Source organism: Chiloscyllium punctatum, chromosome 8 (genome assembly GCF_047496795.1).
Source record: "Chiloscyllium punctatum isolate Juve2018m chromosome 8, sChiPun1.3, whole genome shotgun sequence".
Lineage (NCBI taxonomy): Eukaryota > Metazoa > Chordata > Chondrichthyes > Orectolobiformes > Hemiscylliidae > Chiloscyllium > Chiloscyllium punctatum.
Window position 1 is genome coordinate 69,785,511 of NC_092746.1, and position 19,466 is coordinate 69,804,976.

Sequence of the window (19,466 nt, forward strand, 5' to 3'; positions counted from 1 at the left end):
CCCTGGCTTGTCCTTACCACTTTTGTTAAATAGTGGCACCACGTTAGCCAACCTCCAATCTTCCGGCACCTCATCTTGAAACCTAATGTAAAGGGGACCCCCAGCTTCTGTCATGACACTACAGATTTCTTATAGTAACTCAGCACCCATGGACCATTCGAACTGGGAACTTCCCTCATCACAATGGACACATCAGCATTCTACACCAGCATCCCCCACAATGACTGCAGCAGGGCAACAGCCTCAGTACTCAATACGAACAACTGCCAATCTCTGAGCACTGTGCTACAACTTATTCACTTCATTCTCGATCACAACATTTTCACCTTTGACAACCAGTTCTTCATCCAGACGGAACGGCCTTGGGACCAAATTTACACCCCAATATGCCAACATTTTCATGCACAAGTTCAAACAAGAATTCTTTTCTGCACAGGACCTCCAACCAACACTATATACCAGATATATTGATGACATTTTCTTTCTTGGGACCCTTGGCGAAGTGTAACTGAAACAATTACACAGTGATATCAATGAGCTTCATCTCACCATGAGACTTCATATGGACTACTCTTTAGTGTCTGTCTCACTTGGACTAATGCATCTCCATCAGGGATGGGCACCTCAGCACCTCACACTGTACTGCAAACCCACAGATAACCTCACAATGATACACTTCTCTAGCTTCTCCCTGAAACATACTAAAACAGTCATCTCCTACAGATAAGCCCTCCATATACACAGAATCTGTTTGAATGAGAAGGAATGTGACGGACACTTGACATTGCTCAAGGATGCCCTCATAAGAACAAGGTATGATGCTCAACTCAGCGATCACCAGTTCCAACATGCCACAGCAAGTAACCATAATGACCTCCTCAGGGGATAGACACAGGCTGCAACAGTTAGGGTACCTTGGTTGTGCAGTACTTCCCGGGAGCCGAACAACTACACCATGTTCTTCACGGCCTTCAATACAGTATTGATGAGGATGAGCACCTCACCAAGACATTCCCTACATCTCCTTTTCCCACTTTTAAACAACCACCAAACATTAAACAGATCATTTGCGCAGCCTTCAGGACAACAACACCATACAACCCTGTTATGGCAGCCGCTGCAAGATGTGTCAAAGTATTGGCACAGGTACCACCATTACACGTAGGGGCACCTCCCACCTTGTACGCGGTGAGTACTCGTGTGACTCGGCCAATATGGTCTACCTCAAACGCTGCAGGCAAGGATGCCGTGACATTGGACAGACTGAGTAGATGCTACAACAACGGATGAATGGACACTGCAAAACAACCAACAGGCAGGACTATTCCCTCCCAGTTGGGGAACACTTCAACAGTCCAGGATGTTCAGCCTTGGACCTTTGGGTACATTTATACAAAACTACCTTCAGTATCTGAGGAGTTGTGAATGTCACTGAACGTTGTGCATTCATCAGGGAACATCGCACTTCTGACCTTGTGATGGAGGGATGGTCATTGATGAAGCAACTGAAAATGATTGGGCCCGGGACACTATGCAGACAGACTCCTGCAGGGATGTGCTATGTTTCAGAAGACAGACCTCAAACAACCACAACCAACTTCCTTTCTGTTCGGAATAACTCCAACCAGCAGAAAGTGTTCCCAATTCCCAGTCACTCCTGTTTTGCTGAGGTTTCTGGATGTTACACTTGGTTAAATGCTGCCTATGTATTAAAGGTAATTTACCCTTATTTCCCCTCTTTAATTCGACCCTTGTCCATGTTTAGACTAAGGCACTACTGAAGTCAGACGTTTAGTGGTTCTGATGGAACCTAAACTGAATGCTAGTGAGTAGCTTGTTCCTTTGCACATCTCACTTGATCACGCTATTAATGACAATGATAATTGCGAGTTGAGATAATTGAGACAAAGGAGGCAATAATTAGCTGGGTTATATTTGTCCTGCTTTTTGTATGCAGGACATGGTTGGGCACTTTCCATGGAGTTGAATAGGTGCGAGTGTTGTAGCTATGCTGAAACAGCTTGGCTGGGCATGTACAATTGCTGGGATACTGTCAGAATCCATACTTTTACAGTATCCAGTGCTTTCAATCAGTTCTTGATATCAACTGGAGTGTACTGAATTGGCTAAAGGCTTATATCTGCAATGAAGAGAATTTCGAGAACATGCCAAAAGCCTTGTCTTTTGGACTGATGTGCTGCATTTTCTGACATTCAGCTGAACAGTACTGCCTGTGGCTCTTTCATCATTATCACCATTCTGACGTGGAAATATATCACCTGTCCTTCTGGGTCACTAGGTCAAAGTCCTGCAACTCCCAATCTCATGGCAGTGTGGGTGCACCCACAGCTAATGAATTGCTGCAGTTCAAGAAGGTTGCTCATCAGCAAAGTGGGATGGGCAATACATCCTGGCCCAGCAATGCCCTCATCCTGTGACAGGGTTTCAGAAATGAAGCTTAGAGGGTGGTTATGAAACTAGTTAGAAATGGTAGCTCAGTGGTTATCACTGCTACATCACAGTACCAGGGACCTGGGTTCAATTCCAACTTTCAGCAACTGTCTGTGTGGAGTTTTACATTCTCCCCGTGTCTGATGTGTTTCCACCGGGTGCTCCGGTTTCCTCCCACAGTCCAAAGATGTGCAGGTCAGATGAATTGGCCATGCTAAACTGCCCACAGTGTTAGGTGCATTAGTCAGGGGTACATATGGGGAATGGGTCTGGGTGGGTTACTCTTTGGAGGGTCATTATGGACTTGTTGGGCCCAAGGGCCTGTTTCCATACGGTAGGTAGTCTCATCTAGTTAGAAACTAGTTCCTATTTTTTGAAGATGGTACATACCAGAATAAATTCCACATTATCAGGGAGATGATAGTGTCAGAGCAATATTAGAATTGTTTTGTTAAGGAAGCAGCAGGTCTTTAGCACTATATCTAGGAGGCCCTCATCTTTGTTGAGATAAGCCATATTTTATGCCTATTGGACTCAGTCTCTTGAACACAATTATTCATGATCGTAGTTACCTTGGGAACAGGAAAAATTAGGAAAATTTGACTTTTGGGTCAAAACATTTATAAACTTTTTTTTACCAATATGCTCAGCTCCACCACAATAAGGAATGAAGATGTTCAAGGAAACTACTATTATTTGCCGAGTTTGTTCATTATCATTCACAGCTGAAAATAATAAGGCTATAGAAATGTGTCTAATTTATTTGCTATGTAAGTACTTAGCACTGTCTATAGCCTGCTACCTTTGGTGTTGAACTTGTGGATAGCCTCTTCTACTGATTCACTAAGTTCATGTCTTGTTTTTGAAATGTCATCATATACTGAATTGTGAGGATACCTAATTTAGCCGCCATTGGTAACCCAGAATACCTTACAGATCTTTGCCTTTAAGCGATATCTGTCTTTAATCTAAAAAGACAGCACTTGCGCTACAGTACATTTTGAATAATGCCCTCATAATGGAAATAAAATGACTTTGGTCCACTATTGTGATTATGGAGAAAACTGTCTCCACCAGATAAACCTTTGAGGACACGATCAAACAGCGTAACTCATGTTAATTCTCTCACTAGCCAACAGCTGTACTCTAGTAGCTATGTCCTACAAATTCAGCTGTCTTAGCCAATGATGGTGCAACACAGCCATTCTTAGTGACAGACAATGAAGCTTGTCACACAGAATATGCTCTGTGTTTTGTTTTTCTTGGAGATTCCTCAAAGTAATTTTCAACATGTGGACATAGAAATATATAAGCAATAAGAGAGGGAGAAGATCAAAGGGACCAGTCCTGCTCAACTATGATCAACTATTTGTCAAATTTTCTTTTTCTCTCTTTTTCTTATCTTTGGAAATGCTATCACATGCAACTGATGGCTTTTCTCACAACCAAATCACCTGTGGAAATTCTCACCTATTAACTACCAGTATTAGATCACCCGTGTTTCCAATTGCTCAACTTACATGCAGAGCTCACTAAAGGCAACGCAATAACACCAAATGTGAGAAAGAGACAGGGAAACAGGGAGGAGTTGGAAGTGGAATGTTCTTATTGTTGAACTCTGCAGTGATTGTTACAGCCAGGTGGCTTGTCAGGTCATTTCCAAGGGGATTGGGAGACAACTGCATTATGTGAACTGGAGACAATAGATAGAAGTTAGAAATGGCAGGCATATTTCTTAAGGGACATTATTTTAACCCAGTCAAGCTTCTATTACAATTGTTCTTCATCATGGTCATTTCTCAGGTATTAGTCCAAAAATGTCACTTGAAATAGCCTGTCTAAAGTTGAAAAGACTAACATAGTGCTTGATGCAGTACCCATCTATCACCAACAAATAAAAAATGTAGCTACAAGACAAAGTAACCTAGAGAAAAGGGACAAAACCAAGCTTTTCTTGAATAAATGGGTTAAAGGTTAAAGATCTCCCTCATATTTATTTCTCATAGTCAAATTTCCTCTTATTATTTCTGACAGAAAAGACAAAAAAATCTGCCGTTATTATTTCTGCTGAAATTCCACCAGATTGATCGACTTTATTGGCGAGTATTTTCCCTAAATAAATGTAAACTACCTGAGGGCTAATATATGAACTATGTTGAAGTCATTCTTCCAAAATTCAAGTTTGACTTACGGATCAAGGACTTTTCCAATTTGATGTTGAGTTTTTTCTCTGAAGTCATCAACCTTTTTTGATATGATCTTTGCAGAATTTCGTCTTTATTATAAAGAAGCAGCAGTATTAGTGAACATTTTAGCCAGATATTTCTTATTTAAACAAAGTATAAGAAAGAGGTATCACAGGTTATTAAGCTCAGAACTTATAAACATTTAAAAATTACAGGCAGGAGAAGATTAGCTATTCTAACAAGCCCTACTCCACATTCAGCAAAGTAACAGAGCGTCAATATGAATACTTAATTGTGACTACTGCCCAACATGTCAGCCACTTTTGTAGGCACTACCAGTTCCAATACCCATGTGACATTTTTTTTTACATTTAAACTGTCTGATGAGATTTTCATGATAAACTGTTTATTAATGTGGCTGCTGATCGATTTAGTGTTTCCTTGAAAGCATGGTCAATAGCAAATTGACAGGCTTGTCTAAGGTCAAAGGTTATGTTCAGTGTGTGAACTTTCTGATTAGCCTTTATGATACATAAATGAAGACAATATAGCCATATGAAGTATGTTGTTTACCGCCCTGAGGTCTAAGGAGGTGGGATTTCTGTCTGAGGTCAATGGAGATGCATCAGACAAGTACTCAAACAAAAATTCTAAACAACAATTGAATCCTTTATTAAACTTAGAAGTAGGATCCATAGATGCAAGTGTCTAGTTTTGAAGTTACCATGGTATCAGAAATCAACTAGGAGAAAGTGAGGACTGCAGATGCTGGAGATCAGAGCTTAAAAATGTGTTGCTGGAAAAGCGCAGCAGGTCAGGCAGCATCAAAGGAGAAGGGCATATGCCCGAAACGTCGATTCTCCTTCTCCTTTGATGCTGCCTGACCTGCTGCGCTTTTCCAGCAACACATTTTTAAGCTATGGTATGAGAAATCCATAACTGGAAAAGTGTAGTTATAAAGCAGTCTGATTTCATGGCCTTTCTTTGAACAGAAAAGATACAAGATGTTGCTACGGTTAGTCTTTAGAATAGATACTCACTGTTGTACATCAGTTAACCATTGTAATGATTTTGCTGTTAATCTTCCATCATTAAAGTAAGGAGTCTCTATTCCAAATGCACTATATTTGCTGTGTCTTGACCAATCGTAATTTCTATCCCTTTGCTCCCCTATGAAAATAGTTCACAAAAACAATATAAATTTTGGCCACTATTACATGTCTCATTTTAAATTCTTGCACCACCACTAAACAACTGCTGACATTCTGAAGCAACCTCTCAATTACAGTTGTATAGTTTGCTCCAGACTGAGAATTTAGAATTAAAGAATTCAGGAAATACCTTAGTCGAATAAAGGAAATAGGTATGTTATGTTATTTTAAGATATTATTTGCAAATGTACAACAGAATAAAACTGCTTTTGACATATATGGCTCAACTTATGTTTGTGTGCTTATCACTGATGATTCTTGTTTTATATCTTGAATGTAGTTTATCTGTCACACTACATGAACTAAACTGACTACAATGTAAAAGGGATAAGTTAAGGAACATTGAGGAAAAGTTTTTTTTTCCCACACAGTCTTTCTTTAAATCACCAGGAGGGAACGGGTAGCAATGCACAAGAATTTCCACTCTTAAAGGATTGATATGGGCTGTGTACTGCCTTATTAAGCTTGAACTAAAACATTGCTTCTGCAAGGTATGCAGACTTTCTGTCAATCTTCTATCTTCTAGCTGGGTGGGCTACAGAGTAATTCCCAGCATATTTCTCCATTAGAGAATATGATGGCTATTGTTTAAAATAATGTTTGATGTGTCTGCCAGTTGGTCTTCAAATTAAGTAAACTGCTGCACAAAGAAATACATTTCGTTTCTTGTTTAGCAATATTTTGCTTGATAATGGATTTACCTAATTTTTTACTAGCAAATAAAGTAAAAACAAATGGCTTGGAGTAGCAAATACATAACTACAGAATCTGTATGGAAACAATGCCATGCTTCTGGATGAATAGTGAAATTGTGCTTCTTTAATCATTTAATTTGGAGAATGGGTTCACTTGTCTGAAGCAGTATTAATAAATTTGCTCAGTTTTTAAAAATAGCAGGCCAGCATATGAATGTGAATGTTTAATAAGCATATTGGTATACTGAACACCTCTAGCTTACTTGAATGACTTGCCAAGGTTGTTGTACACAACTTGCATTTTTGATACAGAAGAAAACTCATGACAAATGATCCAATGCAACTAACCACAGCTTAATGGTCTGATCAGTATAAATACATTTTTAATAGAATCAGTTCCTTTCATTCAATATTCTATTTTTTAAAAATGTGATCATCCAACATACACGGCTCAAAACTATTCCATTGCAGTTTCTAAAACAGCAAATCAAAAAGCATCTATACTTTTAAAGATTTTGTCTGCTACCTGCACCAGCTGCAAACCCTCAAGAACAAGTATTGATGCATTATATCACCTATTGATGGGATCTCAAGTTCCACTAAACTGCCAGGGATTGTCAAAAGAAACCTTGCTTTTTGAGCACAGAAACAATCAAACAATCAATCAATATATGTTTCTCTCATAATATCCTCACAATCATTAATCAGAGAAACTGGCAAGTGCTTAGATGCAAATAAGAAATGGTGGATAATATGAAGTGAAGTAAAATACTCCAGAAATGGGAGGCAATAAAGAAATCAATCACTCTGCATGTTTACTAGTGTTACTATTATCACTCTATCAATTTTACAAGGCTGCCTAATATTTTATATTTATGAATTATTTACTATAATATTAAACTGAATATACTATGCGATACTTGCTGCTACAGGCAGAATCAATTGCAGGGGAAATCTTCAGAGAAAATTTTCATGGTGCTCCCATCCCATTTGCGCTTACAAAGCAATGACGTTTTTAGCCCCACCAATGTAACACGTAACTGATTTTCAAGTAAATTTCAATCCAAACTGCCAGATTTGATATTAGGAACAAACAGGAGACTCATACACCTATGCTAATTAGGGATTAGTTGAAGTAATTAGGATCCCCAAAGTAGCTTCTATCTCAGTCTCCCAGAATATTATTATTGGTTCTTGTTTCTGCCCCACAACCATATGTTTAAAAAGTTGGGTTGCTCCCATTGTTAGAGAAATTTAAAATTATCCCAACCTAAAGCAGGGTAATGTGGATGGGATACATGTTTTATTATTGTCACATAATGTTTAGAAACTTAAAGAGTTCCTAGTTTACTTCATTTCCTGCTGTAGTCACTGTATGCAAGGTGCCTATGCTTCTCAAATATCATGTCACTTATTGCCAATTCGTATTTCTCTATATAAGGTGTTGCTGCAGGCCCCGCCTATTTAGCCAGTTGAGATTTTAGCCCATGGCATTTCTGAAAGGTAACCTGCTTACTGGAGATTATGTCAAAGTCTGGTCAATAAAAGAATGAGTCTAATCCTAGCTTCTCCAGAGTAATCCACATAAAAACCCCTTTCTCAAACATCTATATTTCTATCATCTTCCAGTATCAATTGCTACTGGATTTAAATTGGCGCAGTCGGACACATGTAATGGAACTGAATTTAGTGCAATTGTATATTGCTTACAAAAATCCTGAATTGGGTTTTACATTGAATAAAGGTTCAACCTGTTTTGAGTGTTGTTATGAAGTTGGGGAACCTGTAAGAACAGCTTTCCAGATGTCCTGCAGATTTTAACTGCACGGTTTGTTTAGGTGATGTTCCTGCTCGTAAGAAGCCAGATTGACAGGCTGAATTTTGGGTGGGAAATCTGCTTCACAAGGTCAAAAATGTATGGAATCAAGTAGGTCAGGAAGGGTGAGAAATTATGTGGTGGGTTTGGATTTTGAGAGGGTCAGGGTCACAGGAAAAATTTACTGAGTTAGCTTGTTGGACCTGGAAGAGACACTCCTGCTTCTACTGGCCCATAAACAGCACTATAGAGGTATTTCCAAATCGATTGAGTCCCTCTCACCTTCTTTATTTTCCAAAGTATCCTGAGATCTGAGAAGGAAAGCTGCACATGGTTAAAAATACAATGGCTTAAAATGAAGGCATGAAGCCATACTATAAAATTTGAATAACGAACTTGCTTCCCACAAGTAGGATAACCTCTTCCATCTTGTATTAAACACCAAACTGAGTGGAATGGGGGCAGTTTTGATTCCTGCTCTAGGCATTTTTTTTGCATTTTAACCTCTGACAAAACCTCACCCCACCTGGCTTTTGAAATTAAATTTCAATCATGTGTTTCCTTACCAACATTGTAAGCATTGTGTGTTGTGACATAAAGTGAATGTCCTGCCTGTGATTCTTCATAAACTTGTCGTCGAGCCTTTGGTGGATTTACAAGCTCTCCAGCGGTGATATCTGAAATCATATTTTCAATATTGCCTTAAGAAGTCAAATTCTAATAAGTGTTAATGACACAAAATAAAGACTGCTCATATTTAACATTCAAATATTTATTATTCTGCAGCTAGCAAATTACATATCAGCTTTTGCCATTGGCAACAGCATCTGAATCAAAAGACTATGGGTTCAAGCTAATTCAAGAGAGCGAGCACTTCTTACAGTATTTAAGGAGGGTTTTTTATTTGTTTCATGAGATGTTGGCATTACTAGTTAGACAATAGTTTTTGCCTATCCCTGGTGTATTTAAAAAGGTGTTGCCTTTTACAATACCTTGCATTTATACATTACCTTTCACTTCTTCAAATAAGTCAAAGGATTTCACAGGTCTCACTGGGTTGCAAAACGAACAATGGAATTTGAGACAAATTTGTGGAAGAGATGGATGTGAGCTCAGGTCACAAAATCCTATTAACCAGCATTTATAAGAAATGAAGACTGGACATGGAGTGGATGTTCTTTATTGAGGAGTGGGTGATTCCTTTGATAGTAGTATAATGGTTCACCTTTATGCACTTATATTGCACTGATAATAAACAAGAGTTTCAAACAGGAATGAGTGAATTAACAGTCAACAAATTATCCCAAGAGATTCATGATTTTCTTTCACTGGGTCAAGCAAACCTCAACAGCTTTCTTCAAATCTCAGTTATGAGGAGGTGATGGCCAAGTGGTATTATTGCTAGACTATAAATCCAGCAACCCATGTAATGTTCTGGGGACCAGGATTTGAATCCCAAAACAGAAGATGGTGGAATTTGAATTCAATATAAAAACTAAATCTGGAATGATGACCATGAATCCGTTGCTGATTGTCAGGAAAACATAATCTGGTTCGATAATGTCCTTTAGGAAAGGAAAATGCCATTTTTATCTGGTCTGGCCTACATGTGACTCCAGATCCACAGCAATCTCAAATGTCATCCAGCCAACAAATGCTGGCACAGCCAGCAGTGCCCAAATTCCATAAATGAATTAGAAATAAAGTAACATATTTATAGAGTGAGTTGCTGAGCCAAATATACCAGGGACATCGCAAGTTCAATTACCTGTCCACTCAGTGTTCCTATCATTGATCCCTGTGTCCATCGTTTAAGGAAGAGGAAACACAACTATCAGTGTTATTGTTATTGAATGTCTAGTGATAGAGTCATAGAAATGTACTGCACGGAAATAGACCCTTCAGTCCAACCCACCAGTTATTCGAACCCAATATAGTCCCAAATGCCAGCACGCGGCCCATATCCCTCCAAACCCTTCCTATTCATATATCTGTCCAAATGCCTTTTAAATGTTGCAATTGTACTAGCCTCCACCACTTCCTCTGGCAGCTCATTCTGCTGTGTGAAAATGTTGCCCCTTAGGTCCCTTTTATATCTTTCCCCTCTCACCCTAAACCTAGGCTCTCTAGTTCTGGACTCCCCCAAAGCAGGGAAAAGACTTTGTCTATTTATCCTATCCATGCCCCTCATAATTTTGTAAACCTCTATAAGGTCACCCCTCAGCCTCTTGAAGCTCCAGGGAAAAGAGACCCTGCCTAATCAGCCTCTCCCTAGAGCTCAAATCCTCCAACCCTGGCAACATCCTTGTAAATCTTTTCTGAACCCTTTCAAGTTTCACAACATCTTCCTGATAGGAAGGAGATCAGAATTGCACGCAATATTCCAACAGTGGCCTAACCAATGTCCTGTACAGCTGCAACATGACCCCCCAACTCCTGTACTCAATACTCTGACCAATAAAGGAAAGCATACCAAACGCCTTCTTTACTATCCTATCTACCTGAGACTCCACTTTCAAGGAGCTATGAACCTGCACTCCAAGGTCTCTTTGTTCAGCAACACTCTAGGACCTTACCATTAAGTGTATAAGTCTTCCTAAGATTTGCTTTTCCAAAATGCAGCATTTATCTGAATTAAACTCCATCTGCCACTTCTCAGCCCATTGGCCCATCTGATCAAGATCCTGTTGTAATCTGAGGTAACCTTCTTTGCTGTCCACTACACCTCCAATTTTGATGTCATCTGCAAGCTTACAAACTATACCTCTTATGCTCACATCCAAATAATTTATATAAATGACGAAAACTGATCCTTGTGGCACTCCACTGGTCACAGGTCTCCAGTCTGAAAAACAACCCTCCACCACTATCACCTTTGAGCCAGTTCTGTATCCAGTTGGCTAGTTCTCCCTGTATTCCATGAGATCTAACCAGTCTCCCACGGGGAAGCTTGTCGAATGCCTTACTGAAGTCCATATAGATCACATCTACCGCTCTGCCCTCATCAATCCTCTTTGTTACTTCTTCAAAAACTGCCTAATGTGCAATGAAGATATTCCTGTGACATCCCTGCCAATTCTATAACAGCTACTTGTTAGGACACATGCAAAGGTCCCCCTATCTCTTCTTCTTCCTACACGAATGTCTGAGTAGTATAAGTGAAAGATTTAAATGAGAACAGGAGTCATACGGTAAAGGAGATGGAGTGTACTCAGGTTTTGTTTAACTTCTGCATTATGTCCTGAGCCTAACATGCATACTGGACACATGAATGAATAATAATGGAAAGAGGGATGAGGTATTGGAGGATACTGGTCACACATTGTACTCCAACAAAGAGTCAATGAGGGTAATTTAAATCCTCACTAGCCACTCGATGGGGCTGGGCTGTAATTATAATATTGAATGGAGATTGCATACTACAATTTTTGCCGTTGATTTGAATTTAGTAGCTGCAGGCTGTGTTTTCCCGGGTTCCAGAAAGCCAGCAGCTGAAGCGAACAGAAATGCCACACTCCTAGTTCCAGTCTAATAAATCTCTCTAACACCTTCTCCATATCAACACTGTGCCTGTTTGGTGCCCAGAATTGGGCATAATAACCCAGTGGTTTTGCATAACTTTTATACTCCAAACTCCTATTTAGATATAGTGGTTCCTCGTACTTGTTTAATAGTATCCTCAACTTGTCTTGCCAGCTTAAATGATTTGCATGTGCAGACAGTCTAGACTGTGTTCCTGAAAACCCTTTAAAATTTTACCTTTTATCTTATATATCGTGAGAGTCTTAAGGATTTAGACATAATTTTAGATTGCCAAATCTTTTGTTTGCTTGTTGACTCTTTATTGCAATCATACCTTTGACTCCTTTTCTGCCAAACGTAGTATTATATATGTCCATCCCTTTCGGTAAACCTGGTGATTGATCATGAGACTTTCCCAATGGACCTCGCTGATTACTTGGATATGCTGCGGTAATTTTGTCGAAAAACATTTGCTGAACTCGAGTCCTCAGTGGTGGATTTAACAATGATGCAGCCTAAATGTGAAATAAAAGGTTATTACAATATACTGAAATTAAATTAATCATCTCTTTGTCTATTCCCAGTTCCTAATCTTGCTGGGCAACTACATTCCAATATATTTTGCACATCAGGAGGTTCCATTTGCAACTCAGTTTGGTTGCATGCACTATTTCTAGGTCAACAGTAATGAATCTGAGACCATATTAATAACATAGAGCTGAATGTTGCAGATTTTTGTTGAAGGGACTCTCAGTTTGAGACCAAGTGGGCTTTCTCACTGAATTACACGAATCTTGTTGCATTAATTAATGCTCCTGCCCCTGTGACATGGATTACATGCAGTTTCTGTACCATCTAACTCTGCGCCTTTCCCATAACAATTCTCCACTCACCAGCTATCCCAGAATATTCCTTCCATTTTTACGATTGCCTTTAACACCTCTCTCACTCTGCCTCACCGATCTCAACTCCTGACACCACCAATTCTGCATGGCCTCTGCACTGCTTACTCACTTACTCAGGACACCACCTCACATGCACCAATAACAGCTGTGCCACTCACTTTCATCTTCTGTAATACCTGCCTCTCCCTCTCTCTCTCATTTCAGGAGGAAAATAGCCCTCAACAGAGCAGGAATATCAAGACCATAGGCCATTCAGCTCCTCACCCCTTAGGAGGTTTCTGACTCTGACTGCTCTGATAAGACCCAGGATTGGTATCAGAGGCTGCCCTTGATTACTGCTTAGATCCCCTTAGTTCCTTGGATCCCCCTTGATTTGACTGAGAGCTGCTGTCAACTATGCAAAAGTGAGGACTGCAGATGCTGGAGATTAGAGTCGAGAATGTGGTGCTGGAAAAGCACATCAGGTCAGGCAGCATCCGAGGAGCAGCAAATCGACATTTTGAGCAAAAGCCTTTCATCAGGAATGAGGATGGGAGCCTCGGGGGTGGAGAGATAAAAGGGAGGTGGGGTGGAGCTAGGTGGAAGATAGCTGAGAGTGCAATAGGTGAACGGAGGTGGGGGTAAAGGTGATAGATTGGAGGGAGGGTGGAGTGGATAGGTGGAAAGGAAGATAGACAGGTGGGACAGGTCATGAGGGTGGTACTGAGCTGGAAAGTTGGAACTGGGATAAGACAGGGGAGGGGAAATAAGGAAACTAGTGAAATCCACATTGATGCCATGGGGTGGAGCATTCCAAGGCAGAAGGTGAGGTGTTCTTCATCCAGGCATCGGATGGTAAGGGTGTGGCAATGGAGGAGACCCAGCATCTGCCTGTCCTCAGCGGAGTGGGAGAAGGAGTTGAAATGTTCAGTCACAGGGTGGTGGGGTTGATTGGTGCGGGTGTCCTGAAGATGTTCTCTGAAGCGCTCTGCGAGTAGGCGTCCTGTCTTCCCAATGTAGAGGAGACCACTTGGGGAGCAACAGATACAGTAAGTGATGTGTGGAAGCGCAGGTGAAACTTTGATGGATGTGGAAGGCTCCTTTGGGGCCTTGAATGGAGTTGAGGGAGAAGGTGTGGGTGCAGGTTTTGCAATTTCTGCGGTGGCAGGGCAAGGTGCCAGGAGAGGAGTGTGGGTTGTTGGGTGGTGTGGACCTGACCAGGTAGTCGCAGAGGGAACGGTCTTTGTGGAAAGCGGATAGGGGTGGGGAGGGATATATACCTCTAGTGGTGGGGTCCGTTTGCAGGTGGCAGAACTATAGGAGGAAATTTTGACGTTGAGATGTGCCTTCCTGGACTTCTCCCCTGAATCTGCCACACATCGCTCCATAGCCCAAGTCACTCAAACTCCTATAAGTATTCACCAGATAATCTGAGTTGGGGATGCCCAGTGTGATAATGAGGGCCTACTACATTACCAGAGTATAATTCTAAAACTGAGGCCTCAATTTCCTTGTCTTACAATAAGGATCACATGACGCTATTTGGGAAAAAGAAGGGAATGATTCATGGTATTATTGCTAACAATTTTCCTCAGGCAAAACTCAATAACAAACAGTTTAATGGTAATTTTAATAACAGTTGTTTGTGCTCCATTACTGGTGCACACTATTATTTTTAACCTGCACATGAATTACTATAATCTAACAATTAACTATGAGTCATATATTTTGAAATGATATTACACGATAGATGTGTCTTAATTAGCCTTCCCATCACAGTGAATTTTATGATCTCCTGAACAGGTGTTTGTAGACAGGGTTTAGATTAGAGTGGTGCTGTAGACATGTAAAAGTGGGCACTTGGTAATCTGCCATTTCTCTGTACAACCAACCCCCTCTACACACACCTCCAAGTTGTCTCACATACCATGAGGCCTGATATGCATCAGGCATCCCACCCACTATAAGGCCTGTTGAAGCCTTAATGGACAACTAACTGTCAATTAAGGGCTTCATTCCACATCCACCACAATTTTTAAATCTGTGAGATAACTTGAGGAATACAGCCAACTGTGAGGCAGCAGTGAGGAGATCAATGAAAATTCAATGCAGGAAGGGGACATTGCAGGCAGGCATTAAGGGCCACCTCCTGTGGAGGAATCCCGAGTGTATCTCAAGACGGTGTCCCCTCAAGTCCAGCAGATCATTATTTTTGTCAATTTGCAATTTTCTTCAATTAGGTTTGTGCGAGGCTTTGGGTATTTGAAAGCATATTCCGTTTTCGTTTCTCTGTCCCCTGATGTCACTGTGGCTCCTTTATTCTTTTCTAGTTTCCCCTCACCCTGTTAAATTAGCCTTGAGGAGGAGGTCATAGAATGTATCCATGACAGTTCCCTTGAACAATACGTAATGGAACCCACAAAGGAGCAAGTTATCCTAGATCTGGCCCTGTGTAATGAGACAGGAATAATTGATGATCTCATCATTAGGGATCCTCTTGGAAGGAGTAACGACAGTATGTTTGAATTTAAAATACGGATGGAGGGTGAAAAGGTAAAATCCAATTCCAATGTCTTGTGCTTAAACAAAGGAGACTACTATGGGATGAGGGATAAGTTGGAGTCAAAAAGTGTGGTGCCCGCAAAAGAACAGCAGGGCAGGCAGCATCTGAGGAACAAGACAGTTGACTTTTCAGGCTTAACCTTTCATCAGGACTGGGGAGGGGGAAGGGAGCTGAGTAATAAATGGGGGAGGGGATGGTGATAGGTGGGCGAAGGTAGGAGATTTTTGATTGTGGTAGGTAGGTTGGAAGTATGGAGCAGATAGGTATGAAGGAAAATGGACAGGTAGGTCAGGTCAAGGGGGTGTAGCCAAGTCAGATGGTTGGATTTGGGGTGGGGTGGGGGAGATGAGATTTGGAAACTGGTCAATTCAATGTTGAGGCCTTGTGGTTGTAGGATCCCGAGGCGAAAAATGCGGTGTTCCTCCTCCAGTTTGTGATGGCCTTATTTTGGCGGTGGAGGTAGGCCCAGTATGGACATTTCATGGGAGGGAGTGAGAGGGGGAGTTGAAATGGATGGCTACACAAGGTGCGGTTGGTTGGTGCATACAGACCAGAGATGTTTCCTGAACCATTCGCAAGTTTGCAAACAGGCTCTCTGATGTAGAGGAGACCACATCAAGAGCAATAGATGCAGTAAATGAGGTTTGAGGAGTGCAAGTAAATCTCTGCCAGATGTGGAATGATATTTTGTGGCCTTGGACAGAGGTGAGGGAGGAGATGTGGACACAGGTTTTACATCTTTTACAGTGGCAGAGGAAGGTGCCAGGTGTGGAGGGGTTTGTTGGAGAGTGTGGACCTAACAAGGGAGTCACGGAGGGAATGGACCCCACAGAATGCAGATAGGGGTGGGAGGGAAATATATTTTTGGTGATGGGGTCTAACTGTAGGTGGGGATAATGGTGGAGGATGATATGCTGGATTTGGTGATTAGTGGGATGGAACGTGAGGACCGGAGGATTCTTGTTGTGGTTTCAGGGGGTGAGGTTCGAGGGCAGAGGTGCAGGAAATGGAGATGTGATTGAGGACATCGTTGATAATAGGGGAGGGAAAAATTACAGTCCTGTTGTAGGAAGACATCTCAGATGTCCTGGAATGGAATCGCTCATCCTGGGAGCAGATACGGCAGAGGCGGAGGGTTTGGAAATAAGGCACCGTGTTTTTACAGGAGAAGGGGGATGGGAGGAGTTGGCCAAGGTAGATTGGGAGCAAAGACTATATGGTGAGACAATTGAGGAACAGTGGAGGACTTTCAAAGTTCTTTTTCGCAGGTCTCAGCAAAAGTATATACCAGTGAAAAGGAAGAACTGTAGGAAAAGGTATAATCATCATGGATAACTGAGGAATTAAAGGAGGGTATCAAATTTAAAGCAAAGTGGCAAAGATTAGTGGGAAACCTTAAAAGGTCAACTGAAAGCCATGAATAAATCTACAAAGAAAAGTAAGGTGGATTATGAGAGCAAACTAGCTCAGAATATAAAAACAGAAAGCAAAAGTTTCCAGAAATACATAAAATGACAAAGACTGGCTAAGGTAAACATTGGTCCCTTAGAGGATGAGAAGGGGCATTTAATAATGGGAAATGAAGAAATGGTCAAGGCATTGAACTGGTATTTTGTGTCAATCATCAAAATGGAAGACACAAATAACATGCTAATAATTAATGACAAGTAGCCTGTGACAGTTAAAGACCTAGAAACTATCATTATCTCTAAAGAAGTGGTGTTGGGAAAACTAATTGGGCTAAAGGTAGACAAGTCTCATGGCCCTGATGGAATGCATCCCAGGGGAGTAAAAGAGATGGCAGGGGAAATACCAAATGCAGTCGTGGTAATTTACCAAAACTTGCTGGACTCTGGTGTGGTCCCAGCAGATTGGAAAACAGAAAATGTGATGTCACTGTTTAAAAAATGAATTAGACAGAAGGTGGCTAACTATGGATCCATTAGCTGAACTTCTGCAGTGGGGAAAATGCTCGAATCATGGAAGAAGTAGGGAGACATCAGGATAGAAATTGTCCCATCAGCCAGACACTGCATGGGCTCTTGAAAGACAGGTCATGTTTAACTAATTTACTGGAGTTCTTTGAGGTCATTATGAGCACAGTGTACAACAAGGAACTGGTAGATGTGGTGTATCTGGCTTTCCAAAAGGCATTTGTCAAAGTGCCACAAAAAAGGCTGCCATATAAGATAAAGGTACATGGCATTAAAGTAATATATTACCATGGATAGAAGATTGATTAACTAACAGAAAGCAAACAGTGGGGATGAATGGGTGTTTTCCTTGTTGGTGATCAGTGGCCTGTCATATATGTCAGTTACAATTTTCAGAGATGATTTTCAAGTGGGGACCAAGTGTAATGTGTCAAAGTTCTCAAATGGTACTAAAGTGGTCGAGCAAAGTGTGCAGAGGACACTGAAAGTCTGCAAAAGGATATACATAGCTTCCATGAATGGGCAAGGGTCTGGCAGATGGAGCACAATGTTGGTAAATGTGAGGTCATCCATTTTCATAGAAAGAACAGCAAAATGGACTATTATTTAAATAGTGAGAAATTGCAGCATGTCTTTGAGCAGAGGGACCTGCATGTCCTTATGCATGAATCACAAGAAGTTGGTTGATAGGTCCAGCAAGTAATTAAGACGGCAAATGGAATATTGTCTTTCATTGCTGGAAGTTTGGAGTTTAAAAATAGGGAAGGCATGCACAACCATATAGGGTGCTGGTGAGGCTACACCTGGAGTACTGTGTATAGTTTTGGCCACACTACTTGAGAAAGGATGCACTAGCACTGGAGGGGGTGCAGAGGTAGTTCACTAGGTTGATTCTGAAATTGATAGAGTTGGCTTCTGATGAAAGTTTGAATAGATTGGGACTATACTCACTGGAATTTAGAAAGATGAGGCAGGGGTGGGGGGGATCTTGTAGAACCATATGAAATTATGAGCAGAAGAAATAAGATAGAAGCAGGGAGGTTGTTTCCATTGGCAGGTGAAAGGAGAACTAGAGGGAAAAAGCCACAAAATAAGGAGGAGCAGGTTTAGGACTGAGTTGAGGAGGAACTTCTTCACCCAGAGGGCTGTGAATCTGTTGAATTCCCTGCTCAGTGAAGCATTTGAAGTTGCCTTGTTGAATGCTTTTTAAGGCAAAGATAGATAGATTTTTGAACAGTAAAGGAGATAAGGGTTACGGTGAGCAAGCGGGTAAGTGGAGCTGAGTCCGCAAAAAGACCAGTCATGATCTTATTGAGTAGTGGAGCAGGCTCAACAGGCCAGACGGCCTACTCCTGCTCCTAATTTTTATGTGATTGTGCCAGTGAATTTACATCCACTGTCATTTTTGGCTGTAGCAGTTCTCTTTTAATAAAGACACATGCCTAAAGGCCAATGTGTCCATAGGCGAATGTGGTTTAGAGCTGTTGTCATGACACTTGGCTCATTGACGTTTCATTTTTAGTTTGTGGTGGAGATGGAAAAATTAGCCAAAATGTCTCATTGGCTTTTTTACATTTTTCATACTCATTTTCTTTCTACACACTGAACAATTCTATAATTGTACCTGAAACCTGGAAAAGTAAAACTATTTAAGATTGCAGTGTCATTTACAGGGTATTGGTGAGACCACATCTGGAATACTGTTTATAGTATTGGTCTCCTTATTTAAGGAAGGTTGGAAATGTGTTGGAAGCAGTTCAGAGAATGTTTACCAGACTAATACCTGGGATGGATAGGTTACCTTTTGAGGAATGGTTAGAGATGTTAGCCTTGTATCCACAAGTGTTTAGCAGAGTAAGAGATGATTTGACTGAACCATGTTGGGAAGGTTGCCAGGATGGATGTGGGAAGCATGTCTCCTCTTCTGGGAGAATCTAAAATTCGGGATCACAGTTTCAAAACAAGGGATTACCCACTTAAGACAGGGATGAGGAAAACTTTATATCCCACAGAAAGTCATCAGTGGGATGAGATAATCTCAAAACAATGGAAGCAGGGTCTGGATATTCTTAAGGGAGAAGTAGATTCTTAATAATCAAGGTGACTAAAGCATATCTGAGCATCTGAGATCATGAAGTAATCAGATCAGCCATGACTTTAATCCACCCACAATGAAAGCTTGTATCACCGTGATTCTTGATTAC

The 19,466-nt window shown here is 41.0% G+C and overlaps 1 protein-coding gene across 1 annotated transcript in view; it reads right to left on the bottom strand.

Annotated features, from left to right (window-relative positions):
• efhb (EF-hand domain family, member B) overlaps positions 1 to 19,466 on the bottom strand; it is a 55,246-nt gene that overhangs the window by 30,805 nt on the left and 4,975 nt on the right. Inside the window, exons 4-7 of the mRNA XM_072574964.1 lie at positions 12,216 to 12,396; positions 8,926 to 9,036; positions 5,678 to 5,807; positions 4,643 to 4,726 (exon numbers count right to left, since the gene is read on the bottom strand). Coding sequence (XP_072431065.1) covers positions 4,643 to 4,726; positions 5,678 to 5,807; positions 8,926 to 9,036; positions 12,216 to 12,396 — 506 coding nt within the window. The remainder of the gene's footprint in view (positions 1 to 4,642; positions 4,727 to 5,677; positions 5,808 to 8,925; positions 9,037 to 12,215; positions 12,397 to 19,466) is intronic.